The following is a 26,576-nucleotide window of genomic DNA, read 5'->3' as shown; positions in this document are numbered from 1 at the left end:
GTTTCTGTCACTGGAGAACAGGGCACATGTGCTCAGACTGTATATGGTGGGTGACATTCTGATTTAGCCCGGTTTCCTTCTGTCAGCAACAGCTGCTTAAAGGGATTGATGGGGAGATGACTCAGAGAGCAGTTCTACGTAGTATACTTAACCTGCGCCTATGGTCATACTATATATACCCTCCTTCCTGAGATACGTGTGGAAACCACTTCATATTGCATGGACAGAAGAGTTGCAGAAGAGTAGCACTGATATATTTTATTTTTTGGTGACTGGCATGTCTCTTAAGAGCAAAAACATGTAATTTGATGTGGGAAATACACATCTCTCCTCCATTATTTCACTTATTAAATGTAAAATGGAGATACACTGGAATAGTTTTCACAGTGCAGTTCCCTGTTCAACCAGGCATTTGTATCTTTTAAAACTATCCTTTTAAAAGGTTTCCAGAGCATCTGTGACTGTTGTTTCTTTTTGCTGAACAATATGCTGGCTAACTCTTACACTTTTAACATTTATGTTTTGAGCCTATGGCAAGTACATCGGCGAGTAACTTGGCACATGTCTCATTACATGGATTTCATGGTGTGTGTAGTTTGGGGTGTGGACTCAACCTTGCCTGCACGGAAATAAATGGTGAAAACTATTAACGTGAGTGGGAGCAGGACTAGATTCTTTAGTTGCTGAGTATTTTCTGAGTTTTGCATAATACAGTCGTGAAGTATGATAAGCAGGAATAGTAGAGGACACAATACATTCAACGCTTCTTGAAAACATTCTCATCACGCAAAATTGCTGTAGTGCCTTTGGCAGATATGTTGTAAACCTGTTTATAAACATTCCAGATTTCTCTAGTTTTGATGCCTGGTTCTTAAAGCCTCAGATTTTCACAAGACTGGTAGCAGTGGAGCAGGTTAGATAATAAAAGAAGCTATCTCAGTGGTCTGCCTTAAATATTTCTGAGGAAACCAAATATTTCCAGATAGTTTCACAGGCACAGACCTCTTATATGGCTGTCATTGTCAGGAGGTGACTGTTCCAGATGGTTGTCATGGAACAGGTCAGTTGGAAACCTAATTCTAAAGAGGGGGATGGGTGCAGTGTTTCAAGCCCTCCATATACAACTGATCGTTCGTTTACCACACTTCTGTATTTCAAAGGTTTAAAACATGTGCACGTCCTTTATCATAAACTACAGTGCCACTGTTGCAGTGTTATTGGCAGACTTTAAAACAAAACAAAATAATCTATGTTGACAGTAGCCAAAAAAGAGCACTGTTCAACTTGCCTGAAATTGAATATGCAAAGAGACTTCTATATGGTGAAAAAGCAGAGAAGCAGAAGTTTGCCAGCGATTCTGCACACTGCTCTCAAGGTTTTGAATAGGCATTTGTGACACCAGATGATGTGCATTTTTTTTAAATACTCCTCTTTTCTTGCTGCTCTGAACCTTTCTGCCCCCAAGTAAATAAGCTGTGTTGTTTAATTCGGAAGGACCAGAGGAGCAGCTTGGATTAATGGTCTCATCAAATAAAATATCCCTTACCATTTCATCATATTACTTTCTGATAAACATTATTTCCCTTTGAGTTTTGGTTTCATTTTATCAAATATTTTGCACTTGCCAAACACCTGTGTATATCTAGAGTAGCTACTTATATGGCCAACGTGATCCTAGTATCTGCGCACCTGATAACCTTTAACGGATTTATCCTCGCAACTTGGATGTGGTGAGGAAGGTGGAGAACACTAAGACAGACAGATGGGACAAGCCCCTGAAGGATGTCACCATTGCTGACTGTGGCACCATCGAGGTGGAGAAACCATTTGCCATTGCCAAAGAGGAAACCATCCTGTCCCAGACCCAGGGCAGGACCGTGCAGCCAGGGCTGGCCTGTGAAGGGCTGCGGGCTGTGATGCTCCACAGGGCCCCTTGGCTCTAGCTACCGTCTGGGTGAGCAGTAGCTGTACCCTGCCACCGACCTCCTGCCCAGCCTCTCCTCCTGTTCTCTGTGACCCAACACCTGGCCAGCAGAAGGGGTGTGGGTCCATCACTTTTGTAAGAAGCACATGCACCAATAAATGTGATCAGTGTGTTGTTTAGAAAACAAAAAACAAAACAAAAAACTTCCCTGTGAGGTAGGGAAGTGCTGTTATCCCATTTACAGATGGGGAAATAAGATACAGAGAGACTAAATGACTTGCCCAAGGTTACACAGGAAGTCTGTGACGGAACAGGGAATTGAACCTGTCTCTCCCAAGTCCAGGCTCGCATCCTAACTGTGGGTCAAACCGCTGTGATATTTAGATTGTGACATGAACCCTGCTAGTGCTGGTGCTGTTCTTGTCCTACTATAACCCATTCTTAAAATAGAAAAAAAATTTAAATTAATTTTAGGGCTGGTGTTGTGACTGCTAGATTGACAGCACTGGAGGATGAAGTCCTTTAATTATTGGGGTGCTGATAACCGTACAAACTTCCCCAAACTGTCTCACCTTTATGGTCCTACCTCTGACCTTGAGGAAACACATTTGGAGGATACTTTAGTCTCCATGCCCGTTCAGTCTTGAGATAACTCTCAGGGTGCCGGTGGTGGCTTTGTGATGTGGAACCTGTCCACTAGGGATACTCAGACTGAGGCTCGGCAGCCACAAGTGGCTCTTCAATGTGTCTCCTGCGTCTCTTTGCAGCACATGATATTGAAATACTGTGTGATTTAATTATTAACCAGTCTAAGTTATTAACCAATCAGGATTCTTTTACCATGTTATTAACCAATTGTAGTAGATAAAATTTTAGTATTTGTTCAGTCATTTTGCTGTGAGAATACATACAAAATATATCTCCTGTCATACTGTCAAATATGAATATATGGTACTATGGTAAATGAAACAATGAATTCACTCTACTGTGGCTCTTTTGGGTAATGTTGATGACTAATTTGGCTCCTGAACCACTGCGGTCTGAGTATCACTAGTCTAGACTGATACAATATACTAAGTTCACAGAAGCCACTAAGTATCCATCTGGGGAAGAAGCATGTTTATATGACGGATTGCAGTGGTTGACTGTGTTGTAATTTTGGAGGTCAAGATTTGTGGGAAAGGTCCAGAATCTTACTTCCAAGGATGACTGGAGACTGGGAATGTCACAGAGGTTACTTTGTGTAAGTGAGGTTGAGACATAGACCTTCTGTCACGCCGGAGCCTTCCCGGTCAGAGGTAATTATGAGAGGAACCTTATGCTTATTGGAGACATATGGCAGCTCGAATGAAGGAATTCAAAATTTTCCAAGGATTCTCCCTCATCCCCCCACCCAGCCCCCAAATCCATATTTGGATGCTTAAGCTTGGGTGTTAGAGTTTCATTACAAACATGAATGGGGTGGGGCAGTTATAGCTTTTCCCCCTCTGCTTTATAGTTGCATTTACTATTAATGAAATGTGCTGGATTTGGAAACTGAAATCCTTTATCTATAGGACAGGAACAGCATAGGCAGTGACAATATAAGTTTCATGACACTGTCCCGCTGCTGATGTGCTTTTGGAGAGTCTGGGGTGGTGGTATGGTGTTGAATCTCCAGGCTTATTCAGTCCTTAATGTCTCTGCAGAGACTGCCAACAAGGGTGCCACTGATAATGGTGGTTATTTCCAGGGATGTGGATACTTGTTCTTGAGGAACAGGACTGAGACCATGGACTCATTTTCCTTCAGCCATCAGATAATAAATAAGATAATTCATATGTTACGTAGTTAATCTAGATTTGGTCCAGTACCTAGGCCAGGGTCTACACTTCAGACTTCTGCCAGCTTAACTCTATTGGTCAGGGGAGTAGCAAGCTATATCGATTCCTGACGGATATAGCTGTGCTAGCAGAAGTCACTTGTGTAGATAGAGCTATACAGGCAAAGCCAAGCTTTTACTAGTATAATTTGTTTCTCTCGCTTACCTCTCTCCCTCCTTTTACTCTCAACTACCCCTCCAGAAGCATATGTTTACCAGCAAATCAGTGTACCCTTGCTTGAAATCACAGAAAGTTTGCTCAGCCCCTTCATCCTTCCATGGCAGGTAAAATAAGTACCATGCAGTTTATCAGTACCTTGACAACCGAGGACAGGGAACTTGTAAGCCCACCTGTTTCATATGCGCTGTATGTTGGTTGTCTGTCCAACTCTTGCCTTCACCCCTTAGGTGGCTGCATTTGTAGTGGTGGTTATTCATGTAGGGCTAGAATGTGGCTGGCCCTGCTGCACAGGTGAGCAAGGGTGGAGGGCACCTTGCATGTACACAAGAGGAAGCCTCAGTCCATGTCCTTGCGCGTCTGGCAAACAAAGGGATATTGGGGAGCCACAGTATCGCTGGTAGTGCTACGTTCCCCAGAGAGAGGCTGAAAAAGTTCAAGGCCACATCTGGCCCTTTTTTGTATCAGCTGTGGGGTGGAAGCCAGCCTGGGGGAAAAGCATGCAGCATCCTTTCAAGCACTGAAGCACTTGCCACTCTGGTGTGTTCTCTTCCAGGATGTTCTGACTGCCTCAGTGGTGAGCCAGACAGAGTGCCTCTGGGACCTGCTCCCAGTGGTGGCTGTGATATTAAACACACTTGTTTGTAAAGCACTATGGGGCCCTTTCAGCTGAGAGGCAATGTATGAATTCAAAATGTTATCGCTTCCATTCTGCACAGTTGTGATTCCGAGATAAACCAGCGGGGCTGGGAATTGGATGCTTCTCAAGAACACCTGCTTCTGCATGCTGCACTGCAAAGGCTAGAACTTGCGGCAGCTTTTGGGGCAGACTGAGACCCCTGCTGCTGCTATTTCTTTCCCCCCAAAGAAGAACCCTTTCATTGTTAACCCAAGGCAGTTGCGGAGCCTTGCTTTGTAAAGGAGGACTTGCTTCTTGAATCTTGGCATTGTGTGAGGGGCATGCCCTGCTGAGCGGATTGATGGGGCACTTACCATTTGCTCTTTAACTTAAGAAAAATAGTAATTCACTTCTAAATATAAAAGTTGATGTGCTTATGTACAGGAATATTTAAAGTCATGAGGTGAAAGTGTATTTCAAAAAGCCTTTTCTTTAAAAGCCTTTAAAAGGCTCTTGTACTGGTATCATTTGTTGAATTATAGTTTCTTTATTCGACAGAAATCATTTGATTAGCTTATTATTAATTTTATTAATGGAGTTTCCAAGTTGATCCCAATCAGGATAGCTCAGCATGTGACTGAATGAAATTCAACATGAAAGATTGCTGGGCTGTTTCCATTATTGTAATTGTAAGGGGCGGGGAAAAGTATTTTGAGAGCAAGGAAATGCGAAGAAGAATTCTGTGATGGGGACAATTAAAATGCAGGTCTTGGGACATTAGAAAGGGGCGGGGCGGGGGGAAGGGAAGAGAGGTGGGAAAGAAGGGCATCCTGATTTACACGAGAATGCAGCCCTCATTTACAGCTCCATGGAGATTCAGTTGTAGAGCCTTGCTGCTCATAAATGTTGCCTATGGAATAGGAGGAAGGGATTGGGGGCGTGTTTGGGAAACAATAGTTGAAAGCCTCACTGTCCCAGCCAGTTCAAATTCCGTATACTCACAAGTAGCCTGGGCTATACAAAGGATGGACATGAAAGTATCCACTTTTCTCTCTGGTACACTGTGAAGGATTTTGGAAGATCCTGTCAGAGTAGTGAAAACAGAAATTATCTACAATTGTCACTGTTTGTGGTAGAGTGAAACCAGGAGAGGAAAACTTGATTTTCTGGAGAGTGAATTGGATGAACGAGCATTGAGTTAAAAAGCCTGATCTTGGTTCAATGCAAATATGAACGATTGGCTTTCTGTTTTCCTTCCTTCACAAGTTGTAACTAGCTGCTCCCAGCCCCCAGGATTATGTTTCAGAAGAAGGCGTTCAGGTTCAAGGATTGTTAATGGTTTCTAACTGCCAGGACAATAAGGCCAACCTCACTGTTGTGCAAAACGAAGGGGGGGCAGGAGAGGGGAACGGGTGTAGGAAGAGACAAAGTTAGTAGGGTTTGCAGAGCTTTGGCAAGTACAAATTGAAAACCAGCCACCTGCTTGTTGCTCCTGTTTTCTATGGGATCTAAACTCCAGGACCACAGATAGACACCTTGGAAATGGTGGTATTCATCAACACAAAGCTGAAATCTTTAATTAAACTTTTCAAGAAGAAGAGTAAGTAGTTGTGTGCATGCAAGTTTTCTTTCTGGAAAGTTGTTGGAATTTTGGTAGGAAAGCTCAATATGTATCTATACTTTATAGAAACCCTTATCGGAAAATCTGTACATTTCTCTTCTCTTTCACTGTTTCAAAATGTGCAGAGGCAGCGTTATGGAAGGCAATGTTCCTGAGCATCTGCTTCTTTGTAAGAGTGAGTGAGTGTTAACTTACTTTGATTTTCTTTGTCCCTCTAAATGGCTTTGAAGAAGCAAAACTTTTTCATTTAATGTAAGCTGTTTGATTATGAGATTTGAAAGCCTCTTTGTGTAACTTGCTGCTCTGTGTATATATCATTATTGCATGCCGAGGTATTACTCTAACATCTTCTGGTAGTCCCAGCTGTACAACTGCTGAACATGTGTAGAAATTTGTGGTCCTGTTGCATTGTGTAATATCATTGTAGTCATAAACTTTTTAAAAAATCATTGAGATACTTGGTTTACTTGCATATTTAGCTGGTGAGATTTACTCCTCTGTGACAGGTTAGTTGAGATTGCTCTGGCCAGCTGAGTGTGTGTGGCACATCTTGGTGGTTTTAATTATGCTCTAGATAAGCAATAGAGTTCTCTTAGTATGGCATTGAGTCGAGTTGGGCAGTAATATGGCTGGTGAAGGTGAATGCCAGGGGGAGGGGTTCTTTCCTGGTAAGTCAGTCAGTTGAACCTTTTGTTTCCTATAATTCTAGGATGATTGATACTGTGATCAGATACTGAGTGACTTGTCTGTTCGTTATCATTTGGATTTGACCTCTGATTAGCAAGGACAGAGAATGCAGCCATGCACCATGTCAGCATTATCTGCCCTGCTGCATGAGGTGTTTTCTATCACATCCATACAATGAAAGTAGGTTCAAGAGGGGAGGGGCCAGGCCACATGGCCAGGCAAATTTGTGAGCAAATGAACAGTGCAACAAACTATTATGAAAACACTTATAAAAAGATCTGACAGAAAACCACAAGGAAAGTCAGTTAAAAGCCTCCAAAAATGAGTCGTCTTTTACTGCATTTCTTGTAGCATTCTGTTGTACTGAGATTCTGAAGTTAATTTGTGAGTTCCTTTACTTTGTTTAACTAATCAATGCAATTATTTTACAATTGAAATTATTCTTCTAGGCAGTGTGCTGTAATGAAATCTGTCACTTTTCAGATGTAAGGAAGCTGTCACCTTCACGCTGTGCTTCATAGCCTGTACAGCATCTGTGCCATTATACAAGGCATTACATTTCTAATGCTTAATAATGATACAGTGCTAGGTGGTGTTGCGATATATACTGAGGTAGGAGCTGCATGATTTAAATGCTATTCCCAGCTGCAACAAGAGAGGTAATGAAAACTTGGAAACAGGGAGAAGAGGATGGAGATCAGTTAGGTGACCAGCACAGTTTGGTTGAGTCAGCATAACAGGTGCTTGGGAGACAGGCACAGCTGTAGTTTTTTGCTTTGGAGATTTGGATGCACAGTATGTGCTCTGAAGGACAAATGCTGCTGGAGGGGTGATACCTCAACTGCCCTTTTTCTGTCCCTACAGAGTGAGGGGTAAGACTGTTCAACCACAAAAGTTTATATTGATAGCAAACTTTAGACCACAACTAAGGTCTGTCTCTCAGGGAAGATAAATTATAAGTAAATATTATGGTGCTGTACTTTTGTTAATTAAGTAGTTGATTTATTACTAGATAATGTTTTTAAAGAATTTTGAACTTGAGAAGTGTTTTATTTTAATATATTTTTATGCAAATGTATTGGCAAGTAAGGTGTGGCCATTGGGATCCTGCCAAGTTACTATTGTGGCCTGGCCAGTATGTGAGCAATGTGTGATGCTGTGATGTGTAAAGGCAGTGGGCCAGACTCTGCTCTCACTCATAATGGTGTAAAGCTAGTGTTATCCTATTAAGGTCAATGGAATTGCTGAAGAACCCCAGTCTGTTTTTATATTAGTATCCTCAGTTCCCACTCCTCCCCACCATTTATTCATAGTCCTTATTCAGCTGAATGTAATTTGTGCATTACATTCTCTCTCTCTCTCTCTCTCTCTTTGCAGCTGTCTCCAACCTAGATGAAGAAAGTAGATGGACAGTCCATTATACTGCTCCCTGGCACCAGCAGGAAAATGTGTTCCTGCCCTCCACGAGGCCACCTTGCGTGGAGGATCTGCATCGCCAAGCCAAGCTGAACCTCAAGTCGGTACTAAGAGGTAAGATGCTGGCAGGAAAGCTGTTACTGAATTTCTCTCCAAATTCTTAGCAACTTACATGGTTATGTTCTCTGTGCCACTAGAGAGCCTGGCATTGTCCCTAGGCTTTTGATTCTTTAAAAGCATATTTGAGTTTCTTATGCTCCAAAAGAAACAGCTTCTTCTGCAGTCTTAAACAGATGTCAGGTGTGTTGGATGACATTTGCCGGTGGAGGAGGGGAAGTAATTCTTTCTGCCATAGAGAGATGGGTAAATCCCCAGCTTTGCTGCGCTGAATTTGCATATGGAGGGCAGAAAAACTGCCTTAGATGACGTGGTGCCTTTATAAATTCACATCTGCTTTCAGAGCCTTCTTTAAATAATAACTACATCTTAAAGTTCTGAATCAGCCCATTTATTGTCTTAAGAAATAGCCAGGTAGAATTGGCACCTTTGTCATCATTTCTGTTGAAAGTGTTATAGTATTACATGTGATGGAGGATGGCTGCTTTTGAGTAGCTAGCAAAATCAACTTCCAAGGACGCTTTCTGTAGCATAGCTCCTTGTTCACAAACAGTTGCATTAAACTTTTAAGGACTAAATTCTGCTCTCACACACACATGCACAACTCTCAATGAAAGGCAATGGATGTGCAAGTTGCACACTGAAATACACAGTATGGCTGTAAGGTTTTAGGTAAGAATTAGAAACTGTCCTGGAGTTTGAATGAGTTTCTGTGTTAGAAAGAAACTTATAAAAAAAAGCTACCCATTTTTTCTTTAAAATTGTTTACAAAGTAAGTCTCTACAGATGGCTTCTTGCTAGCCTGTCCATGTGTCTATGACCCAGGACCACCATTGCATTATCTTTGGTGTTAGTGGCACTATGTTCTGTTAGTGCAGCCATTTGAACAAGAGCAGTCAATGGAGAAAAGTTTGGAACATCATCTACATGTGGGTGGAAGTAGAGTTTTGAGACAGTCTCAGTATAAAGGAATTAAAAAAAGTTTACCCGTGTGTGTATTATTCAATAAAGACAGTGTCCCTGCACCAAGGTCCCATACCTGCAAAGTGTCAAATCCTTCAACTCCCATTGATTTCAATGGGACCTGAGGACACTAAACACCTCACTGGGTTGGACTTGAGTAAAAGCGCCTTGTGATTTGGTTTGCAGAAAATATTTGTCTGTGTTAGTGGCTTGCCTTTTGAATGCCTAGAAATGTTCTTTTAATACATATAAATGGAGAAACATTTTGTTGCCATATTTTTGTTTTTCTTTCAGTTCTCTTAGCACTTCAGTTAATTGGGTTTCATCATCTCTTGTTTATGCCTTTGACTGTAATTTAATAGGGTACTCTTCACAGCCAACATTATTAGATCACGCATGACTCAGCAAATACCCTGCATGCTCTTAAATTTATGACTGGGTAATATGTTTGTGCAGAACTTTAGCCTTGAACTATCTCTTGTAGAGATAGGCTTACAGTGCACATACAAGACATGCTTGTCAGCTCTTTACAATAGAAAGGCAGTTTCATACTGTAGCTTCAAGAAAATGCTGTTGGTACTTAAATTTTGCACTGTCAAGTCTTAACTACTTGTTCTTCCATTTTCTACCTATCATGTGTCCTGGAAACTTAATGAAAGAAAAATATATGGGCCGAATTCATGCTTACAGTGGCTTTCTTTCAATAGTTACATCAGGGTTGAATTTCCTCTTCTCTCTTTAATAGATTTATATATATAAAACCATATTACAGTGTGAAGTAGGTGCTTTTATGCTCCTCTGCCCAATATATAAGCTTCAAGATACCAACGTAAGTGGGAACTGCTGCTAGCTTTTTCTGTAACTTTTTCTTTAAAATAAATCCTTCAGTGGTAACTGCTAATTACTTATCATAAGCAACCCCGCAAAAACAAATCAGTGTATGCACACAATTGAGGAAACTTCGATAAGGAAAAAGGTTTCGGTTTCACGTTTCCGAGGACTGGTAATGAACATAAGAAGAAAAAAATTACTTCACATTTACTAGCAAACAAACCAACCAACTTTGAAGCTGTTTTTTAAATTATCTCATCAGTGAGATTTCTGGTCCAAAAGATGAGAAAACAGTGTTAAAGCTAATGTTTGAATATTCTGACTTGCATGACTGAAAGTGAAGGTTCCAATAGCAATATTAAAACTGTCCCATCATGTGTGGGCAATGTTATAGGGTCATACCAGATCTCTGCAATAATACAAAATGTTACATGTCTCAGGCTTAAAAAAATGCGTGACCTCCTACTAGCTAGAGGCTGATATGAAAGATATGGGGCTGGGAAGTGTTGACAGATCCCTGGGTTGCTGTAGTTAGCTTCTCCTCCCCTTTCCCCTTTTTCAATGTAATAAAGGCAAGGAGTTCTGGAATTCATACTCTGGTGCTGTCCATGTACCTGTCTGGGGCCTTCATTTGTCATATTAGACCTTCATAGGCTGATAAATTTAAGTCCTCACTTTCCTTTTTTCCTGGCTTCTGGCAAGGAGAAGGAGCTTCCTTTCTTTCCTGCAACTCCTCCCTCAGGCTAGGAGAGTGATCTCTGCTACTCTGCCCCTCCCCAGAGAGGGGGGGCACAAGCCCTTGTTAGTATTCTGCCATCAGATTGAGGGGGGGGGGTGTTGAGATGGTTATCTTAGTTTACATTATCTCTGGATACTGTTAACACATTCTGCCTTGGGCTCATAAAACACACCAAACTGAAGAGCACCACATCAGGTATTTTCAAAGAGTTCAGGCAGGGGGATATTCCTGGACCATGCTAAAAGGTCTTTCACAAAGCCTCTCTCCATTCTCCAGTTAAAGCAAAAATAAAAATTACATTTCATGTTGTAGCTGTTGAATACTCTGTTATACTGGTACCTCAGTACGTTTTTCAGAATCAAAGTGCAAACATTTCCAGTGCACTAAATATAAGTTTTCCATGTAGTTTTGTCTCCCTCTTGGGTCATAAAGGGTTTAGGTTTGATAGAAAAATAAACAAATATGTGCACTTTTTCTTACCACTTTCTTCTGCAGGTGCCTGAACCCCTATTACACAGAATTTATCATAAGTTAAAGGAGAAAATTTCTGAGAGATTCCCTTGGTAAAATATTGGCAGTGCATAACTACTCCTCCACCTGTCTCTTGGCTGCCAACATGGAAGGAGATCTCCACTACACCATCTTTTCCTCAGCCTATGATTTTAGTTTCTCTCCCTGAGAGTAATTCCAAAGCTTCCCCGGCTCTACTCATGATGGCCCAAGTAGGGGCAGCGTGAAACTGACATGAAATTGACATGATGCTTGTCAATTTCACAATGACTGCAGGGCTCTGTGTCAATACAGGGCAAATGAATTGGCCAAAGTCTTGTCAATGATCCTCTGTTGCAGCTTTGGAAAGCCTTGCAGAATTAGGAAGACACCTGTGCATTGGGTCACATTTGGGAGTTTATTAAGTCTAGATATGAGCTTTATTCAACTTAAAGTTCTGCTGAAATTTTTGGCAGAGGACTCATTACTGGCTAGGGTTAGTTTTCTACTCACCACTTCTAGAAGGACAAGTAGATTTTTCAAAGCCTACGTATGTGCATTTTTGATTAGAGAATAAACTGCAATTCTTTGCATTATTGTTGTGCTGTATTATTTGTTGAATAACTACCCAAAACTCTGTGATTATGTAGTAAAAGGCCCTAATGAAATGCCATTACATAAGAGCAGAGTTAGGTTGCTGTGGGAACCTGGATTCTGAATTTCTTGACTCTGTGATTAAACTTCACTTTTTACATTGTATTACTATTCAAAATGTATAATATTTGTTAAATGTCACAATGTTAAAATGAAGTCTAAGGCAGTCGGACAACTGCTGCCAAAACTACAGGATGTGATGTCATCGGAAAACAACTGATTGTTGTAGTCTGGTGCATGAAAGTGTGTTTGTTCCAGAGAGATCTCCCATCCAAATAGTGTTGGGTCCCAGCTTTGTTTAGCCTTAGCTTATGGGATTTCACAATACCACTGCCTACCCATGCCAGTCTGATTCTAGGCTAGTGATTTTTGTGTAGTTTTATTCACTGATGCCCCAATGAATGAAAAATATATATTCAACTCAGGTTACATATAACAAAGCAGAAGCAGAGTAGTTGTCACTAAAACCACCTGGTAACATATCAAATATTTGACATTTTTCAAAATAGTAAAAACACACACGAAAAGGTGGATTGCTGTCAACGTGTTCTCTGGTGTTACCTTTCTAGAGGTAAGCAGGTCAAACCTGCTTAGTTTTTAAAATTATTTAAGGTCATACCTATTCACATTGGTATAATTTTAAAAGTTCAGCTTTTAGACATTATGGGGCTGACCAAAAGTCTGGTGATGTGAATGGGAGTCTTTTAATTGATTTTAATGGGCTTTTGATCAGCGCTATGTAAAACACCTGTGATATAGCAGGGCCAGAATGATATAAGAGAGATATGTAAGTCCCAGGATGAGGAGAAGCCTTATTCCCTGTAGAGGGAAGAAGGGTTTCTATAGATTAATTAAAAGCCCCTGAAGCCAATTAGAGCACCTGTAGCTAGTCACCTGATTAAAAACCCCCTGCTTCAATCAGCTAGAGGAAGGAGTTGGAGCAGAGAGCAGTTTGGAGGAGTTGAAGTAGAGGAGAGTTTGGAGAAGTGCTGTGACTGGCTAGAAGACCAAGACTCTAGGTAAAGAGACACCCGGCTTGTGCAGAGAGAGAGGGCAGGAAGCCCCACAAGCTGAAGAGCAGGAGAGGGAAGTAGCCCAGGGGAAGGAAGCACTAGTTCAAGTGCTGGGACCCGGAGTAGAGGGCTGGCCCAGGTCCCTCCCGCTCCGCTACACTTCTCTGGGTTACTAGTGGGACAGTAGATCCCAAGTTCAGGGGCAGGAAACTGTGCCATGAACCGCCCCCCCCACCCCAAGAAGAGGAAGCATGGGACCCATCATAATCGTACCAGCAATTTGTGTGACCACAATACACACAATAATAATACTTATACCAGTAGCTTTTTTTAATTGTGTAATCTGCTTGGTATGTAGTACATTTAAAAGTTAAGGAGGGATATTGTTTCATGGAAGGATTGGCATTCAGCAGCGATCTTTACATACATTTCTTGTGCATCTCTTCAGGAAACACATGCAGGTGTTTTTATTTGTGTTTTTACCTTGTTTAATTTTATAAACGTAATAATCAGTTTGAGAAACAACATGCAGTTGTATATGCTGTTGTGTTGTATTTAAAATTCTTGCACCCATAAACCACAGCTATGTCTTTCTGAAGTTAAGCAAGGAGAAGACCCAACTTTGCTTGCTTATAAAACTATTTTTAAATATGAGTGTCTCAATCTGGCATCCAGATTTGTTCAAATGAGGTAAATGTGCTAGTCCTCATTTATGATTTCAAGCAGTACATAAGTTCCATATGAAACTTTTAAAACCAAGATGTTTATGTATGATCTGAATTGAAAAAGAAAACCCATGAAATTGACACTGCACATTTTTGTGTTCATTCTCAAGAAATGCTGAATGGATTTTGATGTAGGTGATTTTAAAAACTAAGACGACTTCTAGTCTGAAATCAATACCTGAGAAATTTTCAGCTCATAATCCATGTGTGTGCTTTTCAGGAAAATTATAAATAGCCTAAAATGAGGCTTTGGAATGGAAGTGCAAGCTCAGTTGAATTTAATAATTAAAAAAAACCCTCATTTCAATTTATTGCTTAACTGTTTAAAAAAAAAAGTAGAGTATGGTACCTTGATTACATCATTTATGCCACTGTTTGAGTCAGTCTATTTCCACTGGCCAAATAACCTGTCTCCTCTCTTTCTTGGATGTGAGTGTTTGGCACAACCAAGATCTTGGAATATCCAATAAACCAGATGGGAAAGGGGGATGGGAGGTGGCATCTGATGAAGTGAGCTGTAGCTCACAAAAGCTTATGCTCAAATAAATTGGTTAGTTTCTAAGGTGCCAGAAGTACTCCTTTTCTTTTTACTTATTGCTGTAGTTTCCAGAATCTTCCCATCTCCAGCCCCTTTGATCTATGTGACCAAGAGGCTGTGCAAAGTGAAGGGGTTTGCACCCTACATAATCACCAGAGTTTTCCCTACAGATTTGACCTGTTTTTATGTAATGTGGTAGTACCTAAAGAATCGTGCACTGTGACCTTCAACCAGTATCAGAGATCAGCAGTATGCAGTAATAATTCTGTTAATAGTAACACAAGCAGTTGTCTTGTATAAAACATAAATTGAAAATAATCCTCAACTAGCTAGTTGATCAATAATTTAAAAATGACCAGCAACAAGGGCAACAGCATGAGACTTGTTAGAATGCATGACCGTGTTACACCTAATTGAACTATGTTGGACTATTCAACAGTGTAATATAATATACCTATCAAAGATATTTAGAGCAGATAAGCATTTCAGCACAAGCTGAAGATCACCAAATCAGGGCTAAGGTGGGGAAATTGCCTTCCGGAATCAAGGATATGTCACTGAGAAAACCATACGAGTTTGGGTTTAAACCAGAGGGAGATATTGGGAAGGGGAGGGAGAGAAGAGAATTTATACTAAGTGGCTAAGGCCCTGTTTGCAATGAGAAGTTGTCCCAATCCCAGCCAGCACCAGTGTAGCTGCACTGGTGGAAAAAAACAGGTTAGCTCTACTGGTGCAAATCATGGATTTCTTTGTCTACACCTGGGGGTTGCAGTTGCTTCAGTGGTTGACCGTTGATTTCTGGAACTGAGACAAACACTCAGTGTAGACAAAGCTTCAGCTGATCACAGCTGCCCTGATATCATTCAGAGATAGAGGCATCCAGGTTTTGAGTTAGCCAGGGGTTAAATCGGTGGTAACCAACACCTTAAAAGTCACACCAAAGTTGGCCTCATCCAGTGCAGATTGCTGTACAGGGGATAATGTTTCATTACCACCATCTTCTACACTAATTTCCAAATAGATTTAAAGTATAGACCTTTGTAAAAGACTGTACAGTAATCCCACATATAATAGACATATTAAGGATAGGAGGTCCAGTAGACCAACTTCTATGCTATTTGTACACCTCTGCAGAGGCTTCCTGCATAAATTACTGATTTTACATTGCAGTTGTATTGATTCAGGTTATTTGCACACACTGTAGGGCTCAATGCTCCAGGCAGCAGTGTCTATTGTGATTCATTAGTAATCTTATCTTGTGGGGAACGGGTTTGCTGGCTGTGGCTGCTGTTTTGTCCTGTTAGCCAAGTTCAAAAAATGTCTTTAGCAGCAGTGATTTAAATGTTTCATTTATATTCCAGAAGGCATCTGGTTAACGTTATAAAATAAAACCAGATTTCCCAGAAAGCCTTTTAGCATCCCATCCTGAAAGAACGTCTGGACAGGTATGTGTTTACACGTTGTTTTCACCATGCCTCTGCTTGATCACTGTACAGATGAGCAATATTGGGGTCAGCCCCACTGGTGGATAATCCTGCTGAGAAGATTATTGTTTTAACAGTAATCTCGTGTTTCATTAAAGAGCTGCAAAGTAAAGGGGAACCACTTAATATTAACAGGTCTAGTCCAGGTTCACAGAGATGTCAAGATGTGAGCTCCCCACCAAAGCCTTATTGAAATAAAAGACCATTAAGGGCTAGGCGCAGACCATATGTCCTAGTAAGGCCTTGTTCTTACAAAACCAGGAAATAAAAATCAACTTATTTCTCATTATTTTAGTTTCAATAGTCAAGTTAGTGCCGGTAGCTCTACCCATGTACTCTATCCTTTTTACTCCTTTTGAATTAATTCACAGTACATCTGTTGTTGACTCTGGCAGAGTTCCATAGTCCAATACCTTTTCTGTAAGGAATTAAAAAGGAAAAAAAAGTATTCAAAGGAAATTAGACAAAACTCCACCAAGAATCTAGACTTTACAAGTTGAGTATTGCTTTCATGCTGAGAAATGAATGCTTACTGGGGCATGCTCAGAATGAAAATCTATAGATTTAGTTAAATAGCACACCATTGGGTGTGAAAATATATAGATTGATTATATTTAGATGGATTACATATACACAGGGCACGTTATAAGCACTTTACAGTAGATGCTTGACACGTAGATAAGAAACACTGTCAAAAACCCTACTGAGAAGATTTTTTTAAAAATCCTCAAAGACATTTTGTATGTCTGATATTGTTTCACTCAAAGCCCATAGCAATATTCCTCTAATATTCTTAAATCCATTGAGCCTTACCATTTTTCAAATTTGTGTCTGAGTTTGGTGGCATTCATGTAAATCTTATTTTTTAAACCTGTTTCTTGATAGCTTTGTTGACACTGAACTTTTATCAAGAATCTTGTATAGGAAGCAGGGAGTGCTAAATAACTTAGGATTTGTCTTGAGTAGGATAAATGTTTTATCGAATACATTTTAAAGTCTAGTGTAGCCAAGGCAGTGTGTACTTTTAACATGTGCTAGCTGGTCTAGTTGAAACCTGGGGGGATGGAGAACCTTAGTTAATACAGTCAAACAACATACCTTTAAATCAGTGGTTCCCAAACTTTAACAGCCCACAAACCCCTTTCACTAAATTGTGAAATCTTGTGAAACCCCTCCTAAAAATGAATATTTCCAGGGATTTAAGTTTAAATTTACTCCACACTCCACAATCTGTGGGGCTCCTGCTGCTGGACCCCGCTGACCGCCCCGGTCAACTGAGCTTGGGCTAGAAATTTAATAGAAATCCCAATAGAAATTTAAATTAGTCCAAGTCAAATGGAGATAATCATTTTGAAGTCTCCCCAGTGACAGCTTGTTACAAATGATATTTGTTTGTCTGTTTTAGCTTAGTGCCCTTAGAAAGCTGATTGGGTTTTCTGTACTGGTGAATCATTTAGATGATTCACTCTGCTGGAATTTGCTGGTGTGAAAGGGCCAGGTGAAAGATAAGGATGTAAATACTGTTTAAAAAATTAATCATTTAAATGGTTAAATATATTTCGTTTAAATGGTTAACAGATTAGGCGGCTGGGGCTGATCCCACCAGCCAGCGCGACTGGGGCTGGGGCCTGGGCCGCTTTGGCCAGCGCAGGGTCGCTGGGGCTGGCGGATCGGCCGGCCTGGGGGTTAACAGTTAAGGTGGGTTAACCAGTAAGACTAATGCTTATTGGTTAACATTTTACATCCCTAGTGAAAGAGAAAGAAAAGACACAATGAAAATATTTAAATATGCTGATGATTCGACACATTCAACTGGGAGTCACCTATTGCAGAGCTCTTTCTTCTCAGTCATGTCTGGATCCTTCTTGAAGAATTGAGCAGCAACCCCTTATTTGTCTGAGATATTATACAAGGAACACCCACCTCCCCTTTCCCCATGACATGATGCACTCTAAAACAACCAACTCTCCCCAGTATACATATATTAAATCACTAAGAACGTACACTTTACTGTTGCAGTTGTGATTACAAATCCAAGGAGAGTAGGCTTCATTTAAAGTATCAGCTTTTACTCTCATCTTAAAGCTGGCTGGGATGCATAGTTCTAAGCCTAGCCAAAAGAACAGAGAGCTCTAAGGTGGCTTGACAGCCATTGGAGTGACCGTAATGGACATGAGTCTGAGCTGATGGTCCCAAATTAGTGAGTACAATTATCAACCCAGTCTGCTTCTGAAATTGTGAACTGGAGTGGGGAGAAGAGAAGCAAGGAAGGGACACCAAAAAAAGGGAAGGAAAAGGTTAAAAAAAGGTTACAAAAGGATCTGCTAAAGTGAGCAAGGTGTGTGGGGAATGCTGGGATAGTTGGTGTGTCACAGAGACCAAGCACTTCTGTGAGACCATTTAAGCCATGATTTCTTCAGTCAGATTAAATATATTTTGCAGTGTGCGCTCCACTAGTGAAGAAGGTGCTAGCACTGGAATTACTTGATTGGGGATGAAGTGTCACTGAGTTCCAAAGACTAAAGACTCCCTGTTGGACTGACACATGCCAGGAGACAGCTCATTATATGTACTGATGTGGCAAAGTTCTAAACTTGTTAACTTCACTGTACGTTGTGGGGAGGGGAAAGTGGTGAGGATGGGAGAAGGGTTGGGTGGGACAAGGAAATATAGTAACTTAAATAAACAGAATATTAACCAAACCATCTAGAGACTGTTGAACAAAAGATTTTTCAGCTAATCTGTTATGGCAGCACATCTGTTGGAATTCCTGACTCAGTAAGAGAAAATTGTTGTCTTCTGTCCAAAATGGGTGCTTTGGATGTATTGTAGATAAAGTTCATGAACTTGCCTTCTAGTCAGTATTGGTCATCAGTGGTGTGGCTCTGCAGCATATTTTAAAGCTAGCTTTGATGTAGAGATTCACTGTGACAGCCCAGTTCTGCAGATGATATGGGGATTTAGACAGGCAAAATGGGACTCGTTGCAAGTTGAATGCATTCTTATGTAATATGTAGACTGGTATCTGTTTGAGGTACTTATATGGCCCCCATTACTGTAATACCTGAGCACATCAAAATTTTTAACATTTATCCTCACACCACCCCTGTGATGTAGGGAAGTGCTGTTATCCCCATTATACACATGGGGAAGTGAGGCCCGGAGAGATTTAAATGACTTGCCAAGGTCACACAGGAACTCTCTAGCGGAGCAGGGAATTAACCCAGGTCTCTGGCTAGTGTCCTAACAACTAGATCGTCCGTCCTCACTAGTTGCAAGCTGTTTAGCTCATTTAGACTAAGGGACATAGTTGCTATATTGGAACATAAACCAGACCCTTCTTTTAATGTCCTATTAAGTATGAGATATTTGTAGAAACCAGTTCTATTGCAGATAATATTTTAGCACTCTGCATCCATACAAAGTGAGAGATAAACAGTATTATCCTCATTTTATAGATGGCATCCAGAGACCAAGTGACTTGTTCAAGGTCTCACAGCAAGTCAGTGGCAGAGTTATGAATATAACCCAGGTCTCTTGACACTCAGCATATGCACAATCCATAAAATCACAGCTGTTTCGGGTATAATGCAGCAATAAATTCAAAAGGTGAAGGTGAACTATTACCACAGAAGTTACTTCTCTGTCTCTAAAATGGAAGTTTATTGCAAAACAGGTAGCCAGTAACAAAAAAGCATAAAGCAACAAACGTCATTTAATCAGTTTGTCTTAAATAGAGATATGCCTTGCACATTTTAATAGGACTGCCATCTTCTTATCAGATGATTTTTAGATACAGTTCTTATGGACGCTAATTTTAAAAAGTTACTTTAATACAAAGTGCTGCTTATAGATGTGACCTATAAAAAGGAGCTTTTTTCTTGGTGGTTTTTTTTTATTTGTTTGGTTTTTTGCGTAAAATGAGACTGGCTAAGATGTTTAAAATCAACAATAAAGAATTTTTGACTTCAGGGAATAGAATAATTTTTCAGTGATGGGTGTAATGAATAGATAAATGTGGTTTCATATATTGGTCAGCAGATTTATTTCTGTGGTTGACAATTCAGCTGTCTATTACAATTAATAGCCCTTCTCCATGATCCCCCAACCCATCCTTCAGATATAAGTCACAGTGAGAAAGGCTGTGCCAAGAAGTTACCCTGAATTTAGCCAAGCTAATTTTTCAGGCATGCAAATCCAGCTTTCAGCTTGTCACTTGTTCATTTTTTCCTTCAGCAAAAGAGAAGACCTCTAGTACAAAGGCAGCCCCTGTTTGTTCTTTTCCTCCCTCTTCTCTTCTTGGTCCATAGAGCCTCCTCTACTGAGGCAGCTTTGCATAGAGACATCTGCTCTTCCATGCATGCAGTGCTGGTAGAAATTACCCGTGGTCCAGCTGGCATTTAATTTGGGATTTTATCAGTTGGTCTGAAGTTGTACTTGAATTAATTTTCCTTGGATGCAAGACAAGATGCCTGATGGAGGCATTTCTGAACAATAATTATTTCTTTTGCTTTACTACCCAAAATGTCTTTTTTTTAATTTTGTAAGTATCCATTGTTAAATTAATTCAGGGAACACAGGCATTTTTTACTGCTAACCGATAAATGCTTAAAATATGGAGAAATGGGATTATCTGGATGTGGATGTGTATTATATATAGACATACTGGGCTTGGGACTTATGCTGAAACCCTTGCTTTTGCAAGCAAAGTTTACTTACACAAGTAATCCCATTAGGACTATGTTTGTAAGCAATGATCAGGCCTATAACATGTTAGTCTCCAAAGGGTTAAAGTGTAGTATGTACCTGAAGGCACAAAAACAGCACATAAGCTATGTGGGTTTGTTTTAGGTAAAAAAAAACACATGACAATTTGGGAGATCGTATCTTCTTGGAATTTATAGCAAATATAACTGGAAAATATTCAGAAAATGACTGTAAATCCACATCACTCTGTTCAGTTCTACTGTCTGTTTAGCTGTTGCTCTACATGGCAGTAAATTTTGCATCACATAAATTTTCAAGGTATGGAGATTAGTTTTAGTTGTTAGAAATTCTGCTGGTATGAAATATTAAGACTGAAACAGAGGAGAAGCTGCACAAAAATCCTTCCCACCCCTCCCCCCATACATACACTCTCTTTTGGCATTGAGAAATGCAGTGTCTCTGTCTGACTAGACAGACAGTGCATAAGTTAATCCTGTTTTTTCACAGTAATACCATGTCAAATGAATTAATGAGTATCAATTCTGTGCCTTCTGTTCACTCAATTGATCTGTGACTCAAATTGTGGTGTAAGAATATGGTCTCAAGTTGTTTGAAATTCAGTAAATTGCCTCTGTATGCACTAGTACTACTGTGCATTAACTTTTGAGGGTCAGCTACAGTTTGACATGAGATGTGAGTTGTCTCTAGTACAAAAATGACAAAGGATCTTTTCCAGGTTTATGAGTTTTTCTCTAGCATTTTCATAGGATTGGTCTGGGTACACACCACAAAGGCTGTTAAGAATTTGCAATCAACAGGTCCCGTTGTTCAAGTGGAGTCTGATCTTTAACCCTGTCCAACAGATGCTAATAACATTTAAAGATAAACAGCTCACTTAGTTGTGCAACAATTCTTAGCTCTCTGTTTTCTGGTACAATATTCTGTTATAGGGCTGCACTGAAGCCTCGCAGTGAACTCCACTTTGACACTACACTAATACTATCTACAAAATTCCTGGTCTGAACAACAGCCTTGTATAATGGGGAGAGTACTGTGAACAGCTTATGCACTGTCTGTGACCGGCGCTTGCCGTGCACCAGAATATAACAATGTGTGTGGTAGTAAAAGGTCCAGCAATCATGAGAAAATGCTTATATATAGCTAAGGCTAAGATTTTGTCATGGATATTTTTAGTAAAAGTCAGGGACAGGTCACGGACTTCCTTGAATTTTTTATTATTGCCCGTGACCTGTTCGTGACTTTTACTAAAAATATCCATGTCAAAATGGGGATCCTGGGGGTCCCCCTTGCCAGCCAGGAGCAGTGGAGGTCTGCCTGCCACCCGCAACAGCCAGGAGCTGCGGGGGCTCCCACCATCCCAGGCGGCGGGGGTACCCTGCAGCTTCCCGCCTCTGCAGGCGGCGGAGGACCCTGCGGCTCCCAGCCAGCGCTGGCTAAAGTCATGGAGGTCTGTGGAAGTCACGGATTCCGTGACCTCCGTGACTAAATTGCAGCCATATATATAGCACCGTTGACTGTTTAAAAACATTTCCTTCTGTAATGTACTTCCCAGAAACACACCTAACCTTTTTGTTACAAATGTAAAAATGACCTGTCAGCCTTTCAGAGGTTTCTGACCATATTTCTCCCATCACAATTTAAAAATTAATTAATTAAATAAATGAACCCAGTCTGTGTGAACAAAGCAAACAAAACCACCGCAATAACAACCGTTGATAAAGCATGGCTCTTTGACAGGGGTTGAAACTTTTTTTTCCCCTGTTCACACACGTAAGAATAAACCATGTTATAACACCTTCTGACCTTTTAAACACCTAACACCTTTTAAACAGTTATTTTTGTATTGTAGGGTCTTGAAGCTGTAAATATTACTAAGAAAAGAAACAAGGATCAGCACTGGAAAGATGCTGTATGAGCCTATAAATAAGCATACACAGGTATAGCTGCAGTTCCATCAGTTTTGATTAGGAGTTTCTGGTTTCAAGAATTAGAATTGGCTCTACTCTTTTTTTTTTGTCTATCCGTCTTCATTTAGTGATGCCCTCACTAACCATGGGAGTTTACAAAGTTATAACTCCAAGAACTTTTTTTAATTACGACAGTGCTTAGGGCTTCTTCAGGGCAGCATTCCCAATCAGTGAGACCATCCTGGAACCAGCCCATGCAGTATGGCACACACCAGCCTCATGTGCACCCACACCCAAGAGAGCAGAGAGTGGTACTTTGTTCTGGCTAAGGGGACTGATTTCTTATTTCCCCAGCCTGCTCCCAACTCCCTGGTCATTCAGGTGGCTGCAGAACGGACATGGCAGCAGCTGCAAAAGTCTGCCCCTCCCAAAAGGTGGCCAAGAGACTGAACCTGATGAGCAGGAAGGTCTTTTCATCCGCATGACTGCAGTTCTGTGTTGCAAACTACCCGGCTCTGCTAGCCAAGTATGATTTTAACACCTATGACAGGCTAGCAGAGTTCAAGGACAAGCTTCTGCTAGAACTCCAGGAGCAGTTCCAGATGCTGGTGAACAAAGTGGCCCTCCAAGGAGCGGTGAACGCAGCCAATGCTGCCTCTTGGTCACTAGCCGCCAGCACAGGCATGCACAGGGATTCGTGGCTCCAATCTTCCAGCTTCCCTAGGGAGGTCCAAACTACAATCAGTGACCTCCCATTCGATGAGACCAGTCTCTTCAGGGAGAAGATGGATGAGACCCTGCACTCCCTCAAGGATTCGAGGTCCACGCTGTTTTCCCTTGGCCTCTACGCTCTGGCCCTCTGACAGAGACACCAGAAACAACCCTTTCTCCCGTGGCCACACTCATCTTACCCGACGTACGACCAGTGTCCGGAAAAGCTCCCACTTTGGCAACAGTGCTCTGAGGCCTCGCTTCTCCACCTCCGCAATGACCGCTTCCTTGACCCTTTCCCAACCACAGGCAAAGGGCCAGTTTTGATGCTTGGGTCAAGAGCAGTGAACCTCCTTCAGTGCCAAGCGCCGCATGCCAAGTCATTTTCAGGGGCCGTCTTGTCCTATTCACCCACAATTGGGGCAAAATCACCATGGAATTGGGCTCTGGAGATCATCCACCACAGATTCTTCAAAGAGTTCCTCTCCTTCCCACTTCATGGCCCTCCCACCTGCCTAGTCCTCAGCAGAACTCTATATCTCAGTGATGTACAATGGCTTGATACACAATGCCATGCTCAGTGACCTCTTTGCATGGTGGGGTATGCTCTGCTGGGACCTTTTTGCCTCTTTTGCTCCAGAGGAGCTCTAGGCAAGGGCACTAGAGGTGACACTCTCCTCCTCTCCTGGATGGGTGACCTTCGCCATGCCTTTCCTCCCATTCCCCATCTGCCACAAGTTCCTCACAAGATTCACTGGGACAGGGCCACAGACCTCCTCATAGCTCCCTATTGGCCCTGGCAGTTCTGGTTCACCAACCTGCTGAGGCTCTCCACCTGAGCACCAGTCTGTCTCTGCACACTCCAGGATCTCCTTACACAAGGTCGGGGCAGACAGTGCCATCCCAATCTGGACATTCTTCACCTCACAGCCTGGTATTTGTATGTGTGTCGAATGTAGAGTGCGCATGCTCTGCCCTGATTTGGCAGATCCTCACCCAAAGCAAGAGGGAATCCACCAGAACCTGCTACTGCTCTAAGTGGAGATGCTTCATAGAGTGGGCCCATTGCCACCAGCACTTTGGGGACACAATGACCATCCTTGACTACCTTCTTGCCCTCAAAACAGTGGGTCTGGAGTATCAACTCTATTCAAGTACACTTGGCAGCACTTAGCGCCTTTCTCCTGCCAGTGGATGACACCTCTGTCTTTAAACTCCTATCTCTGTGCTCTTCATGAGGTGCTTGCTTATTATGTTTCCACTGGTTGTGAGGTCCACATCTCCATGGGACCTAATGCTGCTCTCTCTACCTTCAGCAGACCACACCCTGAACCCCTGGTGACATGCTCTCTGACCCACCTCTCTAGGAAAGTGGCATTCTTCGTTGTCATCACTTCGGCCAGACGAGCCACGATGGCAGCCACTCCCCTCCTCCCCGCCATGGTATTTCACAAGAGACTGGTCTCCTTAAGTCTACAGTCCAAATTCCTTCCTAAGGTAATGTCAGAATTTCATCTCAATCAATCCATCCACTTGCCTGTGTTCCATCCAAAACCACAAGCCTGCCCTGCCCTGCCCTGCCCTGCCCTGCCCTGCCTCAATGCGTCCTGGTGTTCCACCTCCACAGGTTCCTTTCGGAAGTTGCTGAGTCTTTTCATTGACGTTGCTGAACAGTTAAAGGGACAGGCCCTCTCGTCCCAACAGGTCTCTAAATGGGTCTCAGTGCGCATTCTTGAGTGCTACAAATGCTCCAACCTCCCTCCTTCCAGCAGAGTAACAGCCCATTCTACATGGGTGCAGACTGCCTCTTCAGCCTCAGTAGTGGATGTGCCATAGCAGGACAACTGCTGGGCAGCAACATGATGCTCTGTCCACACATTTATGGCACGCTATGCCATAATGCATGTGGCAGTAGTGGGTGTGACCATGGGCCATATTGTATTGCAGATGGCAGTTCCATTAGTATCCTCACACCCACCTCTGTGTTGACCACTGCTCGCAAGTCACTCACATGTGGAATACACATAGGGACCATCACTCGAAGAAGAGGAGGTTACTTACCTGTAACTGGAGGTTCTTCAAGTTCTATCTATTCCACTATCTGCCCTCCCTCCCTCTGATTTGGAGAAGAGTATGCAGTCATATGAGGGGAAACTGGTGTGGCATCAACCTGCACTACATCTAATATTCTCGGATGGGAGCACAAGGAGATGCACTATCCCACATGTGGTTCAATGGACACTGCTGGGAAACACTTCCAGATTAGGTGCATGGCGCACGTACGCGCCTACGTGTGGAATACAGATAGGGCCACACATCTCATAGAACCTCCAGTTATAGATAAGTAACCTCCTCTTTTGTCTTCATCCTCAAGGTTCAACTTTGCATAGTCCTGCCTTCATCTCTGACCTGGCCTTCATTTACGGCTTCTGCAGCCCTCTGTAGTCTGCCATTGACACAAGCAGCAATATTATCCTTGGTTCCTTCTCTCACAGGCTTCTCTGTGCCTCTTCCCATACTGAATTCTATGTTTGGAATTCCCTGTTTCAATTTATTTACCAAGCCACTTCTCTTGTTGCATTCAAATCCCACAAAAATACTCACAGCTGCTGCAAAGCTTACAAAAAGTGATGGGAGGAAAGGTAACAAAAATCCAAGTAACAATCTCATCGAGGAGTGTACGTGGCCCACTGAGTAACCCATTTTGGACATCCTCTCCTTTTCACACCTTCTCCCTTGGCTGATTATGGTCCTTACTTGTGTCCTGCTGTACACTCTTCATGGCAGTGACTAAGTTTTACTTGTTTTGTGAGTCACCTACCACATTCCTGGCCACCCAGAAATTTAATAATAATAATCTCTGATGTTATAAATGTGCTAGTTCTCCAGACATCCATCGAGTCTTTGGGCATGGAGAAAACTTTAATTTCCAAAGCCTTAATTTAAAAAAAAAAAAAAAATCCTTGTCTGTGCCTCCCCACTCAAATAACCTTTTAGTTTTTCCTTATAAATAGACTTATTTGAAATGTTGTGTTTTCCTTTCACAAGAAATGTCAAGATCTTGAAATTACATTCCATTGCAAAATGGAACAAAAAGGCAAAATATAGAAAATTTTTGTGAAATGGAAAATTTCAAAAAGTATCTAATTGGATATGTCAATATGGGAAATTTCAACACCACAATTCAACATGTTGGAAGGATATTTTTCATTAGATTCTCTGTTTCAGAAAATCAAAATTATGTCAAAATCAGCATTTATCTGTGGAAAAGTCTGATTTTGATTAAACCACTTTTCTAACAGGAAAATGTTCCATGTGAAGAATTTTGGACAACTCTACTTACAAATCATACAGAGACTAAAAAACGAATT

The 26,576-nt window shown here is 41.6% G+C and overlaps 1 protein-coding gene across 1 annotated transcript in view; it reads left to right on the top strand.

The window, feature by feature from the left end:
- NHSL1 (NHS like 1) overlaps window positions 1-26,576 on the top strand; it is a 154,618-nt gene that overhangs the window by 88,298 nt on the left and 39,744 nt on the right. The window contains exon 2 of the mRNA XM_077813114.1: window positions 8,268-8,420. Coding sequence (XP_077669240.1) covers window positions 8,268-8,420 — 153 coding nt within the window. The remainder of the gene's footprint in view (window positions 1-8,267; window positions 8,421-26,576) is intronic.

The sequence above is a fragment of the Eretmochelys imbricata genome, chromosome 3 (genome assembly GCF_965152235.1).
Source record: "Eretmochelys imbricata isolate rEreImb1 chromosome 3, rEreImb1.hap1, whole genome shotgun sequence".
In the NCBI taxonomy this organism is placed as follows: Eukaryota; Metazoa; Chordata; order Testudines; family Cheloniidae; genus Eretmochelys; species Eretmochelys imbricata.
Note: the sequence above shows the minus strand (reverse complement) of the source record. Positions and strands in the feature narration are given on the sequence as shown.